General features: G+C 45.2%; 1 protein-coding gene across 1 annotated transcript in view; it reads right to left on the bottom strand.

The window, feature by feature from the left end:
* LOC136627036 (probable cation-transporting ATPase 13A4) overlaps nt 1-23,258 on the bottom strand; it is a 218,476-nt gene that overhangs the window by 68,584 nt on the left and 126,634 nt on the right. The window contains exons 17-20 of the mRNA XM_066601991.1: nt 21,613-21,730; nt 16,440-16,564; nt 15,209-15,378; nt 4,070-4,192 (exon numbers count right to left, since the gene is read on the bottom strand). Of these exons, the coding sequence (XP_066458088.1) occupies nt 4,070-4,192; nt 15,209-15,378; nt 16,440-16,564; nt 21,613-21,730 (536 nt within the window). The remainder of the gene's footprint in view (nt 1-4,069; nt 4,193-15,208; nt 15,379-16,439; nt 16,565-21,612; nt 21,731-23,258) is intronic.

The following is a 23,258-nucleotide window of genomic DNA, read 5'->3' as shown; positions in this document are numbered from 1 at the left end:
ACACAACTGCAAACGGAGGCAACAGTGGATAGGTGTCAAATGCAGTACACATAATGGGCTCAGTGAGTCCAAATGTCCTTTAGCTAAATGGTTCTAAAAAGACATAGGGGCCTGTAACAATGGTGCCACCTGTCTCTGGATAGTGGATAATAAAAAGTTGAAGCCATTGGTGGTCTGTCAAGAGTGTCCTGAGCCTGACGACTTTAAGTGCATGTGCTCACGCATTTCCTGGTCCCTACACCTCCTAACAGTCAGGTCAGAACTGCCCAGGGGGTGGGCAATTTGTTGATACGACGATACAGCTTCTCTCGTTCCAATAATACGAAACTCTCAAACTCTGTAAAATGGACAAAATCTCTTTGATTGCATCATAGAGGCACGTCTAGTGGTCAACAAGCTCTACACAAACGGAAAATCAGTTCCACTATGCACAAGCAGCCTCGTCTTCTTATAGGCCAAGAGTCAAACCACTTTTAGGGCCTCAAGTGGCAAGGCCATTTATCTAATCACGCCACAACTCTAATCATTTGCATATCTCCATGTAATATAACTGCGTGCCGAGTTTTGCAGCAAAACATCAACACCTTTTAGGTGCTTGATTTTTTTTTTCTACAAAGAGTGTATAATGTACTGTATGCAAAATTTATTAACATTCAACAATATTCTAAAGATTCCTTTAAATAACAGGGTAGGTATTATATCAACGTAGATCAAATCCCAGTTGCACAATAATGAATTCGCCTTTTGTTTTTTTTGAAAATCTCCTTTTATTGAAGATATGAATAAACATGCATATTAAACATACTGAGGGTGATAAAGGATAGCTTATCAAGTATTCTAAAGTAAATTTTCTGAGACCCATTACAATGGCCGATTTACACAGTACGAGTGTCGGACAAACAATGCCCGACACTCGTTCCCGTGTCTCTGTGCTCCTGCACGGGAGCTAGCAGAGCTGGCTCGCACATGGAGCGGCCAGCAGGGGGGTGGGGCAGTGCAGGAGATTTCTTTCCTTTCGCTCCCCCGCCTCTCTCTATTGAGATACACAGCGGCCGGTCACTATGGAATGCCTGCTGTTTAAACTGCACGATGAGCGATGAGCTCATCTTTAATGCTGCTCATCGCTCATCGTGCAGTTCCATAGTGAATGGCCGCTGTGTATCTCGATGGAGAGGGGCGGGGGAGCGAGAGGAGAGAAATCTCTTGCCCTGCCCTGCCCCCCTGCTGGCCACTCCGTGTGCGAGACAGCTCTGCTAGTTGAGCGCAGAGACACAGGGACGAGTGTCGGGCATCATTTGCCCGACACTTGTACTGTGTAAATGGGCCTTTGTAATGGGTCTCAGAAAATTTACTTTGGAACACTTGATAAGCTTAGGAACTGCACTTTGAGCAATGAGCAGCACAAAAGATGAGCGATGAAGCTCATTGCTCATTGTGCAGTTTAAACAGCAGCCGATCCATAGCGAACGGCCGCTGTGTATCTTATTGCAGCGAGGCAGGGCAGTGAGAGGAGAGAAATCTCCTGCACTGCCCCACCCCCCTGCTGGCTGCTCCGTGTGCGAGACAGCTCTGCTAGTTCCTGTGCAGGAGCACGGGAGCGCAGAGACACAGGGACGAGTGTCGGGCATCGTTTTCCTGACACTCGTACTGTGTAATTGGGCCTTAACATGGCAAGGAACCTAAAGAAATATTCTTATTTACTTGTGTAGTGCAATTAACACATAAAGAAACATGAACTATTTACAAAGTTCCCATAGTTGTATATCCAAAATTTACACTCGTGGTCCGCGAAAAGGAGACTTCAAGTGTTTGTAACAGGAGAAAATGCAAGCAGATAGTGGGTACAAATCAGAATAGAGCTAAACTCATTGAGTGTTTTGTTGGGGAGCTAAAACTAGTACCGTTGGTGAGTTGGAAATTTTTCCAAGACTTCCAAATATGTACGAAGTTTGGGTGTTGTTTTCTTACAAACTCCACCAACCTATAGATTGTGTCTAGCTTATTGATTAAAAGGTTAATAGAGGGATGTTCACAATTTCTCCAGAGAGCTGCAACAAGCAGATTGGAGGCTCTGATCACTTGGGTAGCTTAGTCACCTTTATTGGAGCGAAAAGAGTTTAAAGGGGGCTCAAAGAAGAGAAAGGGGGGCTTTAAGTGTAAAGTCTTTACCAGTGACTCTTTTAATAAGATTAGAGACTCCATTCTAGAAGTTTTGTATCTTGGGACAGTCTACCCAGATATATGATATGAAGCCTGAGGAGGAATCACAGCACCAGGATTTATCTGTATGAGGCAAGTTTAGCTTGTAAAGATAGTCTGGTGACTGGTACCAGTGGGTGAGAGTTTCATAGATGTTTTTTGGTATCCTTATGCGTCTGAAGCAACCGTGCAAACTCCTTAAGATAAAAGTGTTTTCTTTTAAAAAAGTAATGTCTAAAGGTGCATTTAGACTGAAAGATGATCACTAGAGATGAGCGAGTATACTCGCTAAAGGCAATTGCTTGAGAGAGCATTGCCTTTAGCGAGTATCTCCCCGCTCGAGACTGAAGGTTCGGGTGCCGGCGCGGGGGAGCGGTGAGTAGCGGCAGTCAGCAGGAGGGAGCGGGGAGGAGAGAGGGAGAGAGAGATCTCCCCTCCGTTCCGCCCCACTCTCCCCCGCAGCTCCCTGCCAGCTGCCGGCAGCCGAACCTTCAGTCTCGAGCGGGAAGATACTTGCTAACGGCAATGCTCGCTCGAGCAATTTCCTTTAGCGAGTATACTCGCTCATCTCTAATGATCACTCAAAAATCGCTCAAACCGCAGTTTGAGCGACAGTTGTGAGCAATCATCTTTGCATAATTCTTAAGTAGCTACTTAAAGAGTTAAATGCAGGCGGAGCGGGACGCCACTGATAACTCTGAGAAAATCACCTATTTTGTATATGAAAACAGCTGCTTTGTTCTCGCAGTTATCAGCGGTGTCCTGATGAGCTGATAGCTCTGAGAAAAAACAGGAGCACTGACAGCTGCTTTGTTCTCTGAGCTTTCAGCTGGTATTCTGCTGAGAAGTCACAGCAGGATACCAGCTGAAAGCATGCTATCAGCACCGCCCGCTGAGACAATCAGCGTGCGGCACTGATAACAGTCATCATTGATTTTTAGCTTGCTAGAAATGAACGATGAACAAATAGTGCACGACGGCTGCGCATTTAGACAAAACGATTATCGCTCATGGCTTTTGAGCGAATTTTGAGTGATAATCGTTGTGTCTAAATGGGCTTTTACTGTTTCCTAGGCAAGTAAATATCTAGGTCTCTTGGAATATTGGCAAAAAGAAGGCCCAAGTATATTTTAGATATTGTCCCTTTGTATAGTGAAGGAAGCAACACACACATTTTTAACCAAGAAGGTAAGGTTCTTCTTAGGCTAATTTCACACGCGCAAGAATGATATCAGGGCGTGAAACTCAGCCCGATATCACACTTGGGAACATGCGATTTTCCCTCGGATGTGAGGTGTTTTCAGGAAAGTAACTGAAAGCCGCGAGGGAGGAGCGGCAAGTGTTTCCCATTCTTTTCAATGGGAAACCTCGCATGCATCTCGCACGTCGTGCAATGTTTTTTCTGGCCCCATTGAGAAGAATGGGTGAGGCGTTCCAAGGAAACGCCCAAACGTAGGACATACTGTGAATTTTTCCTGAATTGTGACGCAGGTAAAAAAATATTGCTCATGTATATGACCCCATTCAAGAAAATGGGGTTCCTATTTGTTCAAGATTTGTACATCTCGCAATGCAAAAGTCTCGCGTGATTTTCTTGGTCGTGTGAAAGTGGCCTCAGAAAGTGAATTTGGAAGAGAATAGTTTACACATATCTTTGCATGCGAGATCATGTAAAAAGTTAGTAGTACAAACTGTGGTTTGGGCACGTAAAAGGCTAGTATATACTGTGTCTTCCCCTTTAAAAGCTTCAGCAATAGTAATTGCTTGGAGTTTTTTCCACCAGCATTGTAAGGAATTTACTTTTTATCCATCAAAAGTTTGGAACAATATATAAGTACATTTTGTGATAAAACTATAATTTCACACTTACTTTAGGTAGCAAATTGGAAAAATATTGACTTAAAACTTGATAGGACTTTCCAGTTATTGCAAAATGAAAGTTTCCCAAAATTGTGGGGATATTGATCCATCCTTCACCAGTATTAATTTGTGACTTCAAAAGATAAAAAGGGAAAAAGTAGATTATGAATATGCAGTTATTTACATGTTTGATTCATTTATCTTGCTGAAATACACAGAATAAATTGTAATACTCTTTATTATTTTGCATCACTGCTTGGTGTTGGAGCCTCATTCTAAGTTAATACATCAAACCTTTTTATAGTGTTAACCCCTTAAGGCCACAGGACATAAATGTATGCCCTGGCTGCGGGGAACTTAATGCAACAGGAAGTATACTTACGTCTTGGGCATAGCACGAGATCAGAAGAGATCCCACACTGTCCGGCAGTGGGAGGCGGCTGTCACAGAGAGCCGGCCTCACGCTGCAAAAGTTGGGGTGCATTGGAACATCGACCTCCACTATTAACCTTTCACACGCTGCGATCTATGTAGCTCGCAGCATGTAAAGGGCTCACAGAGGGAGCACGCTCCCTCTGTGCTGTCATCGGACTCTTGCGATGTGATCGTGGATAGCCCGACGGGTTGCAATGGCAACAGGACGCTAGCTACAGGCGTCCTGCATTGCCAGTGCCTATGATCGCTAATACAAGCGGTAAGGCATTCCAGGACGGAAGTCCTGCAATGCCTTATCATAGAGATCATAGGTGTTACTGTACAAGTCCCCTACAGGGACATAAATAGTGTAAAAAAAAGATAAAGATAATGTAAAAAAAAAATTTTAAAAACCCTTTTTTGTGCTTTTTCCCATATTCGCATAAAAAAAAATGTAATTAAAATCCCACATATTTGCTATCGTCATATCCGTAACAACATGTACAATAAATTGAACATGCTGTTTATCATGCACGGCAAAAAGCGTTAAAAAAAAGCTAAATAACAGGCAAAATACTTATTTTTTTTATTTTGTATCTCAAAAAGCACAATAAAAGTGATCAAAAAAGCCGTATGTACCCCTAAATGATACCAATAAAAACTACAGCTCGTCTCATAAAAAATAAACCCTTGCAGAGCTCCGTCCACAGAAAAATAACAAAATTTTAGGACTTTGAATGCAGTGATTTAGAAAAAATTATGGATTTCCAAAAAAGGGTTTTTATTACAGAAAGATGGAAAAAGCTAAAAAAATATATATAAAAATTTTGGTATCGTTGTAATCATACCGATCCGCAGAAAAAACATATTGTGTCAATTATGTTGCATGATTAATGCTGTACAAAAAAACCCCCCAAAAATCTATGGCAGAATTGGTGTTTTCTCTCCCTGCTATCATAAAAAAGTTAATAAAAGTTTTACAATATAGTCTTACCGGTATGTACCCAAAAATGGCACCAATAAAAACTACAGTTCGCCACACAAAAGACAAGCCCTTATATGGCCGCGCCGGAAAAATAAAAAAGTTATGGCTTTTGAAAAATAGAGGCGAAAATCAGCCAAAAATCGTTGCATCCTTATGCCTAAAATAGGCCATGTCCTTAAGGGGTTAAAGGAGCTAAATTTAATGTGTGGCTTTTCTGGATCCAGCTGGTGTTGTCTTGATTGGAAAACGCCTGCTAACATTTTTGCAAATACAGAAAACACTTCTTTTTAAATGATGGAGCAACAGAGCTGTAATGTATGAGTTGGCTGGTTACTCTATATCAGATGCCTGGAAGATCTTCTAGTAGTCATGCATCCTCTAGTAATCATGCATCCTAGTAGGTATTTGGCTAGGACTTCAAATAACGTCTAATGTGATTTTTGTAGGCATGTGCTTTGGAATCATAGTTTGGACACTTAACACCCAGCATATTATATATATTGAAATGTAGCTTCAAACTGGCAAGAAATTTCTAGTTTTCTGCAGTCACTCATTATTTTACTGCTCTCCAGCCCTTCACTGAACAAACGTCTTCTGATACAGCCAAACATTTAAAATTTTGACTACTCAGTCCAGAGCACCTGCTACAATTTTTCTGTGCATAATTTCTGTGCATATTGAGTCATTTAGCCCTGTTTCTATGTCGAAGATATGGCTTTTTGGCTGCAATTTTCCATGAAGACCACTTCTGGCCAGACTTCTCAGAACAGTAGATAAGTGTACCTGCGTCCCATTGATTTCTGTCAGTTCTGAGCTGATGGCACTGCTGGACATCTTCCAATTTCAAAGGGACGTAAGCTTGATGTGTCTCTCCTCTGCTGCAATGTTTCTTTGGCTAACCACTGCATCTACGGTCCTCATCATTGCTCATTTGTTTGTGCTTTTTCAATAGAGCTTGAACAGTACATCTTGAAATTCCAGTCTGCTTTAAAATCTTTGCCTGGGAGAAACATCGCTGATGTAGTATAACTACCGTTTGTCTTGTTTATGTGCTCAGTCTTGTCATGATTAGAGATGAGCGAGCACCAAAATGCTCGGGTGCTCGTTACTCGGGACGAAATTATCGCGATGCTCGAGAGTTCGTTTCGAGTAACGAACCCCATTGAAGTCAATGGGCGACCCGAGCATTTTTGTATTTCGCCGATGCTCGCTAAGGTTTTCATGTGTGAAAATCTGGGCAATTCAAGAAAGTGATGGGAACGACACAGCAACGGATAGGGCAGGCGAGGGGCTACATGTTGGGCTGCATCTCAAGTTCACAGGTCCCACTATTAAGCCACAATACCGGCAAGAGTGCCCCCCCCCCTCCCAACAACTTTTACTTCTGAAAAGCCCTCATTAGCAATGCATACCTTAGCTAAGCACCACACTACCTCCAACAAAGCACAATCACTGCCTGCATGACACTCCGCTGCCACTTCTCCTGGGTTACATGCTGACCAACCCCCCCCCCCTCCCACAGCGCACACCAAAGTGTCCCTGCGCAGCCTTCAGCTGCCCTCATGCCACACCACCCTCATGTCTATTTATAAGTGCGTCTGCCATGACGAGGAACCGCAGGCACACACTGCAGAGGGTTGGCACGGCTAGGCAGCGACCCTCTTTAAAAGGGGTGGGGCGATAGCCCACAATGCTGTACAGAAGCAATGAGAAATATAATCCTGTGCCACCGCCATCAGGAGCTGCACACGTGGGCATAGCAATGGGGAACCTATGTGCCACACACTATTCATTCTGTCAAGGTGTCTGCATGCCCCAGTCAGACCGCGTTTTTTAATTCATAGACACAGGCAGGTACAACTCCCTATTGTGAAGTCCCTGTGGACCGACAGCATGGGTGGCTCCCTGGAACCCACCGGCGGTACATAAAAATATCCCATTGCATTGCCCAACACAGCTGAGGTAGTAATGTCGTGCTTAATGCAGGTGGGCTTCGGCCCACACTGCATGCCCCAGTCAGACTGGGGTTCTTTAGAAGTGGAATCAGATGCATTTAGAATTCTCTGTGGACCCACAGCATGGGTGGGTGCCAGGAAGCCACCGGCGGTACATAAAAATATCCCATTGCATTGCCCAACACAGCTGAGGTAGTAATGTTGTGCTTAATGCAGGTGGGCTTCGGCCCACACTGCATGCCCCAGTCAGACTGGGGTTCTTTAGAAGTGGAAACAGATGCATTTACAAGTCCCTGTGGACCCACAGCATGGGTGGCTCCCTGGAACCCACCGGCGGTACATAAAAATATCCCATTGCATTGCCCAACACAGCTGAGGTAGTAATGTCGTGCTTAATGCAGGTGGGCTTCGGCCCACACTGCATGCCCCAGTCAGACTGGGGTTCTTTAGAAGTGGAAACAGATGCATTTAGAATTCTCTGTGGACCCACAGCATGGGTGGGTGCCAGGAAGCCACCGGCGGTACATAGAAATATCCCATTGCATTGCCCAACACAGCTGAGGTAGTAATGTCGTGCGTAATACAGGTGGGCTTCGGCCCACACTGCATGCCCCAGTCAGACGGGTTCTTTAGAAGTGTACAGAAGTATTAAAAACTCAGTGTGCACCTACAGCATGGGTGGCTCCCTGGAACCCACCGGCGGTACACAAAAATATCCCATTGCATTGCCCAACACAGCGCATGTAACGTCAGCTGTAATGCAGGTGGGCTAAAAATTAATTTGATTACACTGTAGGCGAGGGCCCACAAAAATTGCTGTATCAACAGTACTAATGTACATCAGAAAAATTGGCCATGGCCAACCAACAGGGCAGGTGAAACCCATTAATCGCTTTGGTTAATGTGGCTTAAGTGGTAACTAGGCCTGGAGGCAGCCCAGTTTAACGAAAAATTGGTTCAAGTTAAAGTTTCAACGCTTTTAAGAGCATTGAAACGTATAAAAATTTTTAAGAAAAATTATATGAGTGAGCCTTGTGGCCCTAAGAAAAATTGCCCGTTCGGCGTTATTACGTGAGGTTTCAGGAGGAGGAGCAGGAGGAGGAGGAATATTATACACAGATTGATGAAGCAGAAATGTCCCCGTTTTGGATGGTAAGAGAGAACGATGCTTCCATCCGCGGGTGCAGCCTACGTATTGCTTAGGTATCGCTGCTGTCCGCTGGTGGAGAAGAGAAGTCTGGGGAAATCCAGGCTTTGTTCATCTTGATGAGTGTAAGCCTGTCGGCACTGTCGGTTGACAGGTGGGTACGCTTATCCGTGATGATTCCCCCAGCCACACTAAACACACTCTCTGACAAGACGCTAGCCGCAGGACAAGCAAGCACCTCCAGGGCATACAGCGCTAGTTCAGGCCACGTGTCCAGCTTCAACACCCAGTAGTTGTAGGGGGCAGAGGCGTCACCGAGGATGGTGCTGCAATCGGCTACGTACTCTCTCACCATCCTTTTACAGTGCTCCCGCCAACTCAGCCTTGACTGGGGACCGATGACACAGTCTTGCTGGGGAGCCATAAAGCTGGCAAAGGCCTTGGAGAATGTTCCCCTGCCTGCGCTGTACATGCTGCCTGATCTCTGCGCCTTCCCTGCTACCTGGCCCTCGGAACTGCGCCTTCTGCCACTAGCGCTGTCGGATGGGAAGTTTACCATCAGTTTGTCCACCAGCGCCCTGTGGTATAGCATCATTCTCGAACCCCTTTCCTCTTCGGGAATGAGAGTGCAAAGGCTCTCCTTATACCGTGGATCAAGCAGTGTGTACACCCAGTAATCCGTAGTGGCCAGAATGCGTGTAACGCGAGGGTCACGAGAAAGGCATCCTAACATGAAGTCAGCCATGTGTGCCAGGGTACCTGTACGCAACACATGGCTGTCTTCACTAGGAAGATCACTTTCAGGATCCTCCTCCTCCTCCTCAGGCCATACACGCTGAAAGGATGACAGGCAAGCAGCATGGGTACCGTCAGCAGTGGGCCAAGCTGTCTCTTCCCCCTCCTCCTCATCCTCCTCCTCCTCCTCCTGAACGCGCTGAGATATAGACAGGAGGGTGCTCTGACTATCCAGCGACATACTGTCTTCCCCCGGCTCTGTTTCCGAGCGCAAAGCGTCTGCCTTTATGCTTTGCAGGGAACTTCTCAAGATGCATAGCAGAGGAATGGTGACGCTAATGATTGCAGCATCGCCGCTCACCATCTGGGTAGACTCCTCAAATTTTCCAAGGACCTGGCAGATGGCTGCCAACCAGGCCCACTCTTCTGTAAATAATTGAGGAGGCTGACTCCCACTGCGCCGCGCAAGTTGGAGTTGGTATTCCACTATAGCTCTACGCTGCTCATAGAGTTTGGCCAACATGTGGAGCGTAGAGTTCCACTGTGTGGGCACGTCGCACAGCAGTCGGTGCACTGGCAGATTAAACTGATGTTGCAGGGTCCGCAGGGTGGCAGCGTGCGTGTGTGATTTGCGGAAATGTGCGCAGAGCTGGCGCACTTTTCCGAGCAGGTATGACAAGTGGGGGTAGCTTTTCAGAAAGCGCTGAACCACCAAATTAAACACATGGGCCAGGCATGGCACGTGCGTGAGGCTGCCGAGCTGCAGAGCTGCCACCAGCTTACGGCCGTTGTCGCACATGACCATGCCCGGTTGGAGGCTCAGCGGCGCAAGCCAGCGGTCGGTCTGCTGTGTCAGACCCTGCAGCAGTTCGTGGGCCGTGTGCCTCTTATCGCCTAAGCTGAGTAGTTTCAGCACGGCCTGCTGACGCTTGCCCACCGCTGTGCTGCCACGCCGCGTGACACCGACTGGTGGCGACGTGCTGCTGCTGACACATCTTGATTGCGAGACAGAGGTTGCATAGGAGGAGGAGGAGGGTGGTTTAGTGGAGGAAGCATACACCCCCGCAGATACCACCACCGAGCTGGGGCCCGCAATTCTGGGGGTGGGTAGGACGTGAGCGGTCCCAGGCTCTGACTCTGTCCCAGCCTCCACTAAATTCACCCAATGTGCCATCAGGGAGATATAGTGGCCCTGCCCGCCTGTGCTTGTCCACGTGTCTGTTGTTAAGTGGACCTTGGCAGTAACCGCGTTGGTGAGGGCGCGTACAATGTTGCGGGAGACGTGGTCGTGCAGGCCTGGGACGGCACATCGGGAAAAGTAGTGGCGACTGGGAACCGAGTAGCGCGGGGCCTCCGCCGCCATCATGCTTTTGAAAGCCTCCGTTTCCACAAGCCTATATGGCAGCATCTCTAGGCTGATCAATTTTGCAATGTGCACGTTTAACGCTTGAGCGTGCGGGTGTGTGGCGTCGTACTTGTGCTTGCGCTCAAACAGTGGCGCTAGCGACGTCTGGACGCTACGCTGAGAGACATTGCTGGATGGGGCCGAGGACAGCGGAGGTGAGGGTGTGGGTGCAGGCCAGGAGACGGTAGTGCCTGTGTCCTCAGAGGGGGGTTGGATCTCAGTGGCAGGTTGGGGCACAGGGGGAGAGGCAGTGGTGCAAACCGGAGGCGGTGAACGGGCATCGTCCCACCTTGTGGGGTGCTTGGCCATCATATGCCTGCGCATGCTGTTGGTGGTGCCTACCCAGCTGATCTTGGCGCGACAAAGGTTGCACACCACTGTTCGTCGGTCGTCAGGCGTCTCTGTGAAAAACTGCCACACCGTAGAGCACCTTGACCTCTGCAGGGTGGCATGGCGCGAGGGGGCGCTTTGGGAAACAGTTGGTGGATTATTCGGTCTGGCCCTGCCTCTACCCCTGGCCACCGCACTGGCTCGGCCTGTGCCCACACCCTGACTTGGGCCTCCGCGTCCTCGCCCGCGTCCACGTCCTATAGGCCTACCCCTACCCCTCAGCATGGTGTATTACCAGTGATTTGATTTCCCAGGCAGGAAAGAAATATGCGCAAGCCTGCTGTTAAACGTAGCTGGCTGCGTATGATTTCTGTTTACGTTCTGCACCCACCACACACGTACCCAGAACGCTGAGGACTGTCAGAGGCAGGCCAAATAGAATGTTTCCCTTTTTTTGGTAAAGAAAAGGCCCACTGCGTATATTCAATCAATAATATATGTCTTCTGGCCCTGCAAATGTGTCACAGAACTGCAGGGTTGCAGAGTTATTAACTACAGCAGAGCGGTGATTTTTCCCAGGCAGGAAAGAAATATGCGCAAGCCTGCTGTTAAACGTAGCTGGCTGCGTATGATTTCTGTTTACGTTCTGCACCCACCACACACGTACCCAGAACGCTGAGGACTGTCAGAGGCAGGCCAAATAGAATGTTTCCCTTTTTTTGGTAAAGAAAAGGCCCACTGCGTATATTCAATCAATAATATATGTCTTCTGGCACTGCCTACACAATTCTGTCCCTGTAGTATTACTGCAGGGCGCAATGCTCTGCACAGCCGATTAAAAAAAAAAAATGCAACACTGCTAACAGCAGCCTGCACAGTTCTGCACACGGTTAAATGTGGCCCTAAGAAGGACCGTTGGGGTTCTTGAAGCCTACACTCACTCCTAACACTCTCCCTGCCTAACCACCACTTCTGTCCCTGTAGTATTACTGCAGGGCGCAATGCTCTGCACAGCCGATTTTGAAAAACAACAAAATGGGCAACACTGCTAACAGCAGCCTCCACACGGATAGATGTGGCCCTAAGAAGGACCGTTGGGGTTCTTGAAGCCTACACTCACTACTAACACTCTCCCTACAGCAGCTCCGGCACCAGCAGCACTGTCCCTCAGCTAACTCACAAGGCATCTGAGGCGAGCCGTGGGAGGGGCCGACTTTTATACTCGGTTGACATCTGATCTCCCCAGCCACTCACAGCAGGGGGGTGGTATAGGGCTTGAACGTCACAGGGGGAAGTTGTAATGCCTTCCCTGTCTTTCAATTGGCCAGAAAAGCGCGCTAACGTCTCAGAGATGAAAGTGAAAGTAACCCGAACATCGCGTGGTACTCGTTAAGAGTAACGAGCATCCCGAACACCCTAATATTCGCACGAATATCAAGCTCGGACGAGTACGTTCGCTCATCTCTAGTCATGATGTATGATCTGTGTCATGAAACTGTCTTTGTAGCAGAGTTTGACTGTTTTTCGCCCAGTTTTAAGCCTCCTATACAGCTGTTTCTGTTTCAGTTAATAACTGTGTTTCAAACTCCATATTAAAATGATTATTATCGCCTGTTTTGTATAATTGGTTAATCAAACACCTGACTATAATCCTACAAAATCCCTGACTTTGTGCAAATTTACCTAGAAGACTTGATGTTGCTTTGAAGGCATTGGGTGGCCACATCAAATATTAATTTAATTTTGATTTTTCTTTTGTGAATTCACTTTGCATTTTTGTAAAAATATAATAATAATCTTTATTTGTATAGTGCCAACTTATTCTGCAGCACCTTTGATGCATGAGGAGCTCAATCAGGATGGGGACAGGGTGGGGTGATTAGGAGATATGGGGACAGGGAGTGTACATGATGGGAGCAATCTCAGGGCGGGGGACTAGGTCAGGAGAGTTCGTATGCTTCTTTGAAAAGGTGAGTCTTTAGGGCACATCCGGATGTCTTGGGGTAGAGCATTCCATAGGGTGGGTGCTGCTCTAGAGAAATCCTGGAGGTGTGCATGTGAGGTTCATATTAGGTGGACATCTAGTCTGACTGTGTTGGCGGAGCAGTGTGCAGGATGGGTGATGTAAGGAGGGAGGTGATGTATGGTGATGCAGCGCCATAGAGAACTCTGTGAGTGAGGGTGAGGAGTTTAAATTGAGTTCTGTGATACATGGGCAGCCAGTGCAGCAACTGGCATAATGCAGAGGCATCTGAGAAGCATCTGGACAGGAAGATGAGTCTAGCTTCCGCATTTAGCATGGATTGGAGAGGGGAAAGTCTGGTGCGGGGAAGGCCAATTAGCAGGGAATTGCGGTAATCGAGTCTGGAATGGATGAGGGCAATGACGAGAGTCTTTAGTGTGTCCGTGGTCAAGAACGGTTGGATTTTTGCAATGTTCCTGAAGTGCAGGTGGCAGGTTTGGGCCAGAGATTGGATATGGGGGATGAAGAAGAGGTCCGAGTCCAATGTGACCCCTAGGCAGCTGTCTGGGGGGGTATGGTAGTGCCAGCTACTGATATGGAGATGTTGGGGGGAGGTCGGCTGGTAGAGGGTGGGAAGATAAGAAGGTCAGTTTTTGAGAAGGTAAGTTTGAGAAAAAGAGATGACATGGTGTTATCTCTGACTGTCTGTCCGCTGTCTCTGTTTTGGAGGAAGGGTGCAGAGATGTCATGGGAAAATGTGTTTAACTGGGTGTCGTCAGCATAGAAGTCCTGTTGTAGTCCAAATCTGCAAATAGTTAGCCCAATTGGGGCTGTATAGATATAGAAAAGAAGGGGGCTAAGAACCGAGCACTGGGGAACCCCAACAGCAAGAGGAAGTGGAGAAGACTTAGAGCCAGCAAAAGTGATGCTGAAAGAGCAGTCAGAAAGATAGGAGAAGAACTAGGAGAGAGCAGTGTCCTTTAGGCCGATAGAGTGAAGCATAGCAAGGATGAGGTTATGGTCAACAGTGTCAAATGCAACGGACAGGTCAAGAAGGATTAGTAGGGAGTAGTCGCCCCTCGACCTGGCCATTATCAGGTCGTTAGACACTTTTGTGAGGGTAGTTTTGTTCGACTGTAAGGGCGGAAACCAGACTGGAGGGGTTCAAGGAGTTGTCAGAGAAAAAGCGAGTAAGGCACGAATAGATCAGGCATTCAAATACTTTGGAAATGAAGGGGAGGTCAGAGATAAGTCAGCAGTTGGCAGCATCTTTTGGGTCGAGGGTCAGTTTCTTTTGGAGAGGGGATATGATGGAATGCTTGAAAAAGCAGGGGAAAATACCAGTGGACAGGGAGAGGTTGAAAATGGTGGTGAGGTGGGTGATGACAGCCAGGGAGAGGGACCAGAGGAGGTTTGAGGGTCGCTAGCCCAGGTAGTGGGACGAGCAGCGGAAAGCAGTCTAAAGACTTCTTCCTCCGTTGTTGGTTCAAGTACAGATAGTGAGTGATGGGTGCAGTGCTGAAAAGGTCAGGGTCGAGGTTAGCTGTACAATGTTTGGGGAATTCTTTATGGATAATTTCATTTTTTTCTTTGAAATGTGTGGCTAGCTCTCCTGTACTGAGGTCTGTCATGGGGCCATTTTTGGGGGGCTAAAGAGGGAATGGAAAGTGTAAAAGAGTCGTCTGGGGTTGTGGGCTAGTGAGGAGACGAGAGAGGTAAAGTAGACTTGTTTGGCTTGGTGGAGGGCAAGATTGTAGGTTTTAAGCATAAATTTGAAGTGGATGAAGTCCACAGGCTGTTTGGATTTACGCCAAAGCCATTCAGCACATCTGGAGCACTGCTGGATGAAACACGTTTGGGACATGAGGCAGGGTGGTTATGGTCTGTGGTTGACGGCTCTGGTCACAGGGGAGGGTGATTTTTCATCCAGGGTGTGTCTGAAAGTGGTCGAGTAGTGTTCATCAGTAAGGTTGGGGCATGAGAGGAGAGAGATGTGGGACAGGGAGGACTGTAGGGTCTTGGCGAACTGTTGGGTGTGGATGGGCTGGAGGTTCCTGGAGGTGCGATAGATGGGGGCTTCTGGGGAGATGTTAAGGTGTCTAATGGAGAGGGAGAGGAGATTGTGGTCCGAGAGTGGAAGGGGGAGTTAGAAAAGTGAGAGGCGGAGGAGGATAACATATTAAATACTACATATTACATACAAAATATTACATACTTTAGCCTTTGAATGGTTTCCATTTGTTTGACTTTCAGTGAAAGATTTCCATGTAACTGAAGCAGGTATATCTTTCTCAGGTTCACAGGCTTCCAACATAATTATGCTAGTGTTAGAAGGAATCATCCCTGATTTTTTACCAACAGTCACAGCTGTCTGAAGGTTATCGCCTATAAAAACAAAAAGACATGAGAGACCGTATAAGATAAAGTGACTGTCCTCACTTTTGTCATGCATTCACCCATCTGTCCAAGGTGCTTCAGTGAGTGTATATAACCAGGTTTCAGGCTTTCACATTCATTTGGATGCTTTTTGCCTAAAGAAAAGGGTTCTTAGAGCTAGGAAGCCATCCAATACGTTTTGCCTAGACATGAAAAATGTGGGCCCACATGTTTTAATCAAAATGCATATTAAAAGAACCTTGCATTTTTTTGTGATTAGTACAAGCAGTTGTGCAATTTTATTAAGATATTAAATGTGTATGAATCCTGAGGTATGTGTTTATGTTATAATAAGAAGGATGATTATTTACCTCTATGTATACTTGGAGTAATTTGTATAAAACAGCTCAATAAGGATAAGGCTGCTATGAAGTATGTCTATGCACAACCATCACATTGTGTCTTAATGCAATTACCTGACTATGTAGGTTTAGAGCTACTGGTGCAGCATCAGTAACGCATCTCGCATTAATGAACTCCTGAGTTGCAGTAATGTGGCTACGCTGTCTGCATAGGTTGCCCATCCTTTCACAGTGAATGGCAACAGCTTCACTATGCAAATAGCATAGTGTCAGATGCCACGCACACGCAAGTTTCGTAGAGTGCCTGATTTCTAAATCAGACCTTGTCACTATGATACTGGGAAAATGTTGCATTTAAACTTTAGATACAGTAACTTCCCAATGTCTTCTATAGAAAGATACTGGTCACATTAAATGATAAATTGAAAGGGGATAGAGTGCAATAAGAGCTAACAGGCTTATAGATACAGTGACCAGGACCAGTGTGCAGTCCCCCCTGTATATGTAACAAGGCGAACAATTTTAGTAAACTCCTATTTGAGACTTAGGAAGAGGTATCCGTCTACAGCACAGATAGCTGTGGTGTAAAGGGAAAGGCTTCACACTGGATAACATGCATGAGGATTTAATAGCACAGAGGTAGGAATTTTTTTTTAAAGTTAGTTTTCTAAATGAAAAATAAGTAAAAGAAATGTAGCAAAAACATACCTGTGACCATTACTACCCTGATATTGGCTTCTATGAGTTCCTGTAGTGCTGAATTGGTTTCTGGTTTAAGTCGATTTTCCAGGACCAATAAGCCCAGAAATGTGAGGTCACACTCCACTACATCCCTTTTAATATAAAAGGCTTTCATTAATGCAGTAGTGACGCTGTTTTCTTTAGAGTCATTATTATCTTTGGGTAGTATTGTACTTGTCTGACATTTATAATCATGTTGTTTAGTTCTACTTCATTACAGGCAGCTATAATGAGGGATTTCAGTTTAGGTGAACTGTCTGCTGAAATTTTGAGGTAGTCTAATATGTCTTGTCTCATCATGACTATGGGCTGCTAGGTAATCTTTCTACCTGGTTTCCATTGCAATTCTTTATACAAACTGGCCTTTTTATTTAATCAGAAACCTATTAGAATTTACTATTATCACGAGGACTAGAGATTGGAGGAGAATACATCCAATCAGCAGCATTCGCAGATGATGTACTTTTCTTAATCATGAATCCCCTACAAGGCCTCACCAGCTTAAATCAACTACTAGACCAATATGGCAGCTTCTCCAATCTAAAAGTTAATAAAAACAAATCAGTATTACTAAATATATCTTTACCCCCACATAGAGCAGCGGAGATTAAAAAAACTTCCCCATATGTCTGGTCAGAACACTATATAGACTATCTAGGCATCAAAATCACAAATAATCTGTCAAAACTATATGAAATTAACCTAGGGCCGTTACTGACAGAAATAATATCTCTCCTATCTGCATACAATCTCCCGATCATATCCTGGTTTGGGAGAAAAAATCTTATTAAAACATACATACTTCCCAAAATTCTCTACAAATTGCAGATGTTGCCGATACATATACCAAAATCTTTCTTCAGGAAAATAAGCACACTATTCTCGTGCTTTTTCTGGAAATACAAACGCCCCAGATTAGCATATACACTGATGTCCAAAAGAAGACAATATGGAGGAGTGGGACTACCTAACATATTAGAATATTACAAGGCAATCAACCTGAACAGATGGTTGGAATTAATGACCCCGATAAAAAACCACAAACTGAGAAAAATTTCACAATCGACCCATGGAAACAATTTTCTTAAAGATATGTGGCTCCCCAACCCAAAAACTTACCGATCTAAAGATTTCAATATTCTACTGAGGGGCATCTGCGAGACCTGGGACTCCTTATCCCTTGAACTAGCACCCCCACCCTCACCCAATACGCCTTTAAGCCTACTCCCGTTTAGCATTAAGCAACCAAAGATCTGGACTCCGGAGAATTTGTGAAATATCTTTGAAGGTCTATCAATCCATGACCTACAAGCGACCATACATAAAGATCCTAATACCATAATAAATACGCTAGCTTTAAAAAGAAAGTTACATGAACTACGCACCGCGCACCTAGTGGCTACAATTTCAAACTTTAAAATAGACCATTCGTCTTCAAGACCTATGACAGAATTTGAAAGGCTAATAAATACCCAGAATAAAGAGGCCAGGAAAATATCGCACCTGATCAAAATTCTTACAGCGACTCGTGCCTTAGTTAGACCAACCTACATCTTGTCATGGGAGAAGGAGCTGGTCATCAAAATAACAGATGCGGAACTTAAAACAATATTTAAAACCTCTTATGGTGTCTCCCCATGTGTCCGTCTCCAAGAAAACCATTATAAACTGCTTTCCAGATGGTATAAAACCCCTGAGTGGTTGTTTACATATAAACTTGCAGATAGGTGCTGGAGATGTCAAGAGTATAGGGGATTATACTTGCACATTTGGTGGAACTGCAAGAAAATCAAGCCCTTCTGGTTAGAAGTTGAGAGTGAAATCGCAACAATTCTCAAAAAAAGATTCCAACTATCGCCTGATGTAGTAATATTAGGCATACCAAATAAGACATTCAACCCCTCGAAAGACAAACTAACCTCTTTCATGATCGCGGCAGCAAAAGCCCTAATCCCCCTGCACTGGGGTAGCACAGTCACCCCATCTTTAAAGATGTGGAAAGAAAAGATAAGTCAAATACACCATTTTGAAGAATTACTCAGCTAGACAAACTCGACATATACCTCATTTCTCGAAGTTTGGTCGCCCTGGAAAACCCACATTTTACCTTGCCATAATAGACACCTAGATCCTCAGGGACAGGATCCCGTAACTTACAGGATCCACCTTTACACTCACCCCATCGCACCACACCCCTTCCCGTGGGGGAAACGGGACGAAATGTAATAGCCACACTCTTGGACGGTACGTCAGAATTGATACCGGAAGACCAAACACAAACATGTACACCAAATATAGCCCCCGAAAAATAATAAATTTGCAAACTCTGGCGGAAATATAGCACCATGCCCCCCCCCCCCCTCTTTCTCCTTCACTACCCTCTACGCTATCTAATTTTTATACATGATTACATCTCCTCTTCCATTAAACTATGCCCCTCCAGCGACTCCGAGGCTGACCCACTCCAGAGAGCCGCGGGATGGTAACTCCTCCAGGTGGCTGTCTCTCTTTTAATCCCCCGATAGAGACACAGCCACTTACTGCCGCATGACTTTGCATGCAAAGGACAACTTATAAGATCTAAGAGAGGAGGGGGTGAGGCTTTAGGAGCGGTTGCACCAGAGGAGATGCTGGAGCTGGAGGATGGCGACAGCGAGGCGAGAGAGGACGTCTTGTCCCTCGACAGCTAATATAATCTGACCCACCTTCCCCCTCCCCCCCTCTTATACTTTGTATACCCTTTACACTGTTCATATTGTTTTCAATGTTCATGCCTCACGATGTTAAAAAGGGATCTCAGTCGCATATCTCAGGCCAGATAATAAAGCCTTCAAGCGTACTTAGGTTGGCGGGAGAGGGTGACTGAGATTAACTGACAGTTAAAAATCAAAATGCATCGTTATACTAAAAATGTAATGCAGCAATAATTAACATTTCTTGAATTTTCTAATGATAAGCTGATAATTTGATAAAGTACACCTACACCAATTATATTTGTTACTGTAAAAGGAAAAAATTTTCAATAAAAAGTGATTTTACAAAAAAAAAAAATTTACTATTGCCACCTATTGAATGAATGCTTGACATCCACCTATTATATTATCCCAGAAACAAGGTAGTCATTTGCGCTGCTCCGTCCTCCAAGCTTTAGCAGCAAGTCTACGTTTCCACATTGGCTGCTATATATTACACAAGACCCCCTCCTATCCCCAAGCTCAGCAAAAAGTCAGTACTTTTTGCTGATTAATGGTAGATCTCCATTTTAGACAACCGTTTTTTGCCCCGATTTTGCGGATGCGCATGCGATCTGCGCATATATAGAACCATTATCGGTCACATGTCCGCTTTTTATGCGGATATGCGATAAATTATAGGACACGACGAATCGCAGATCGCGCCTATCTGCGTTCTGCGATTCCTTGTGTTCTATATATGCGCTCAATGGGGCTGGCGGCAGCAGCGCCGACCCCATTGAGAACATATACTATAAAGATCATTCTCCTCTGCCACAGCTGTAACAGCTGTGGCAGAGAAGAACGATGTTCGCCCATTGAATTCAATGGAGATGGCAATACAGCCGGCTCCATTGAAAGCAATGGGCTGCCGGCGAGTGCGGCATGAATTTTCGGGAAGGGCTTATATGCCTGAAAACCATCCAAAAATGTGTAAAAATAAAAAAAATATATATATACTCACCTTGTCCCTGCAGCCGGAGTTCAGCCGCGGCCGGCCGGCAGTTCTCCTGAACTGCTCTGTGTAGTATTCAGCAGGCGAGGATTTAAAATCCCCGCCTGCTGAATGGGCTGCCTCTGATTGGTCACAGCCCTCACCAATCAGAGGCAGCTCTCACTCCCCCATTCATAAATGGGTGAGTGAGTGCTGCCTCTGATTGGTCCTTGTGCTGAGCCAATCAGGGGCAGCTCTCAGCTATTGAATGACAGCTAAGAGCTGCCCCTGATTGGTCCCTGCGGCTGAACTCCGCCTGCAGGGACAAGGTGAGTATTTTTTTTTTTTTTTTACACATTTTTGGATGGTTTTTAGGGAAGGGCTTATATGTTTAAGCCCTTCCCGAAAATTCATCCTGCGCTCGCCGGCAGCCCATTGCTTTCAATGGAGCTGGCTGTATTGCTGGCTCCATTGAATTTCAATGGGCGGACAGCGCTCCTTTGATCGGGCCCGTTTCCATGAAAACGCTGCTAACTGCAGATTTTTCGGCAAATCGTCGGCCCCGGTCACGCGATTTGTGGATGCGTATCCGTCATGCGATCCGCAAATCGTGCCAAAAAAACGGTCGTCTGACTGAGGCCATAGAGTTAGTTTTTAACTACAAACAGTAAGGTCACTCTCACACATGCATTCACGGAACAGCATGTTTAAAACTGCGACGCTTTACTGTGATTTTGCATGGCGTTTTCAAAAAATTCTACAGCGCTTGACAGCATTTTTTAATGCACCCCATCATTATGATGGGTGATGAGGTGCATTAAAAAGCGCTAAAATGCATGAAAATAGAGCAGACAGCGTTCGAATGTTATTCTGCAAGGCCCCATTGAAATTAATGGAAGCATTTTACAACGCTTAGCACAGCATTTGAAACGTCACATTAAATGCTTTAAAAAGCTGTATGTTTGAGAGCAGCCTGAACCACCAGGGATGAAAATAACAATTATGTAACTGCTACATATATGCCACAAAGGAGCATCAGAACGAGGTGAGAAGAACGCCTAGTAGTATTAGTACTAATATATCCAACCTTAGGGCTCAGTCAGACGAGCGTTTTTACGTGCGTTTATTTGCGCGTTAAAAAGATCGCACTGCTCGCGTTAACTATGTCCATTGCCACCCATATGTTCTATGTTTGTAGGTGCAAATTTTATGCGCTTGGAAAAATCGGACATGTGACCGCTGCCATTGAAAAGCATTGGTTCAATATAGATGCGGATCGCAAACGCAACTAACAAAGGTGCGTAAAAACGCCCGTATGACTGAGCCCTTACACAAAATAATTTTCTTATTGCTTAGTTTGTCAGGAAATACTATATATCAAAACAGATTAATTCATAGTTGCCCCAAAGAGATCTAAATTCATTTTAGCTTGTAAATGACTAAAAAGAGAACTAAATTCAACAATTGTTGTTACCTGTCAATGTCAGAAAACTTTGGTAGACCTTTTTCTTGCAGTGACCGATATGCTAGTCCAATTACTCGGAAGCCTTGTACTGTGTAGTAATCAAGTTCTTTGCAGAAGCGGTTTGGGACTTTTAGGAAATGAAAAAAAACATTCAACATCAAAATTATTTGCAGCCATGAAGTCTGCAGTAAAATACTCTACTGGTTGACAGCAGTTCAATGACTTTAGGAAGGAACCTACAATTTTTTACATTTCTTAAAACCCTTGACAGGCTTGACATACATTATTTTACTTTGTGTGATTCAACCATAAATATTCATTCAAAATAGAGACAAAAAAGTTGTCCAAGGGGTATGGCTTGGTGTGCTGGAGAAAGGAAGTCCTTAGTGTGAGGCCTCAGCCAAATGGGTTTAAATTACACCAGAAAAAGCATCCCAAGAGCTCACAGAGGCACATAACTGCTCCTCAGCCAATCTTGGCACTATCCCAAGACCATTATGTGATTGTTCTCAGTAAAGAAATCAAGCAATCTTGTAGATATAAAACAAAAATACATGATGTTATAGCAAGCTTTCGTAGCTGCACAGGGCCCTTCCTCAGGTTTATAATGGAACAAATCTACAGACGTATTTACTAAATACACATGATCACATGGGATGGCACAAACATGGTGAATTTAATTTGCACAAGATAAATACTAGGGACAGAGGGTGAGAGGGCACAGACATGTTGGGATTAATAGAATTTAGATTAATAACAAGGGGAGATGACCATAACAGTAAATAATTAGACCAGTGACAAGGAATGTGAATCTCTACTTCAGACCTGCAAAGAAGAAAAATGGAACAATACCTTTGCAGTCCCACCAATTGGATGGCAGCATTCCTTCAAATTACAAGGTCTTAAAACCATGATTGGGAATAGAATCCCTTCTGGGTGCTCCCCATGAGGAGAGACTATGCCTCTCCCCACCCCCCTTTGGGTGCTCTCCTCAAGAACACCCCTCCTGACCAACTTCAGACCTTTCATATTCTCCACTGATGCAAGAATCCTGCTCTGAGGTTCATTCCATTTCTGAAGGTATCAAAAATGACCATAAATTTATACTCCCAAATTCTTCTGTGACACTGCGACTTGAAGTTGTCCTTCAGTATGATATCTCCCATCTGCTCTATGTTGTGTCCGTGACCACAAAAATGTTTTGCCACAGGTAGTTCAGTCTTTCCCTCTCTAATTGTATGGCCATGAGATCTCATCCTGGCTCTCAGTTTTTGCCCTGTTTCCCAGAAATAAAGCTCCCCCAACGGGACATTCACTGCACCAGATCAGATACACAACTTTGAATGTGGAACATGTGAATGTCCCAGGGATCTTATAGTCCTGCTGCGTGTTGGGGATCTGTATCCTGGTCATGGTCAGTACATGTGAGCAGGTTTTGCAGCTCCTTGCCCTACAGGGATAAGTTCCTTTTTGTGTATCAGAGTGCAATGCACTCCTGATTATAAGGTTCCTCAAATTTGGAGATTGCCTGTAACCCAGAAGAGGAGAGTCCGGGAATATGGTTTTCAAACCGTCATCTATGTTTAAAGTATGATGGAGTTTCTTTGTGGTCTTCCTTAGTACCTCTAGCTGTGAATTGTAGGTCACTACTAGAA

Source organism: Eleutherodactylus coqui, chromosome 1 (assembly GCF_035609145.1).
Source record: "Eleutherodactylus coqui strain aEleCoq1 chromosome 1, aEleCoq1.hap1, whole genome shotgun sequence".
Lineage (NCBI taxonomy): Eukaryota > Metazoa > Chordata > Amphibia > Anura > Eleutherodactylidae > Eleutherodactylus > Eleutherodactylus coqui.
Note: the sequence above shows the minus strand (reverse complement) of the source record. Positions and strands in the feature narration are given on the sequence as shown.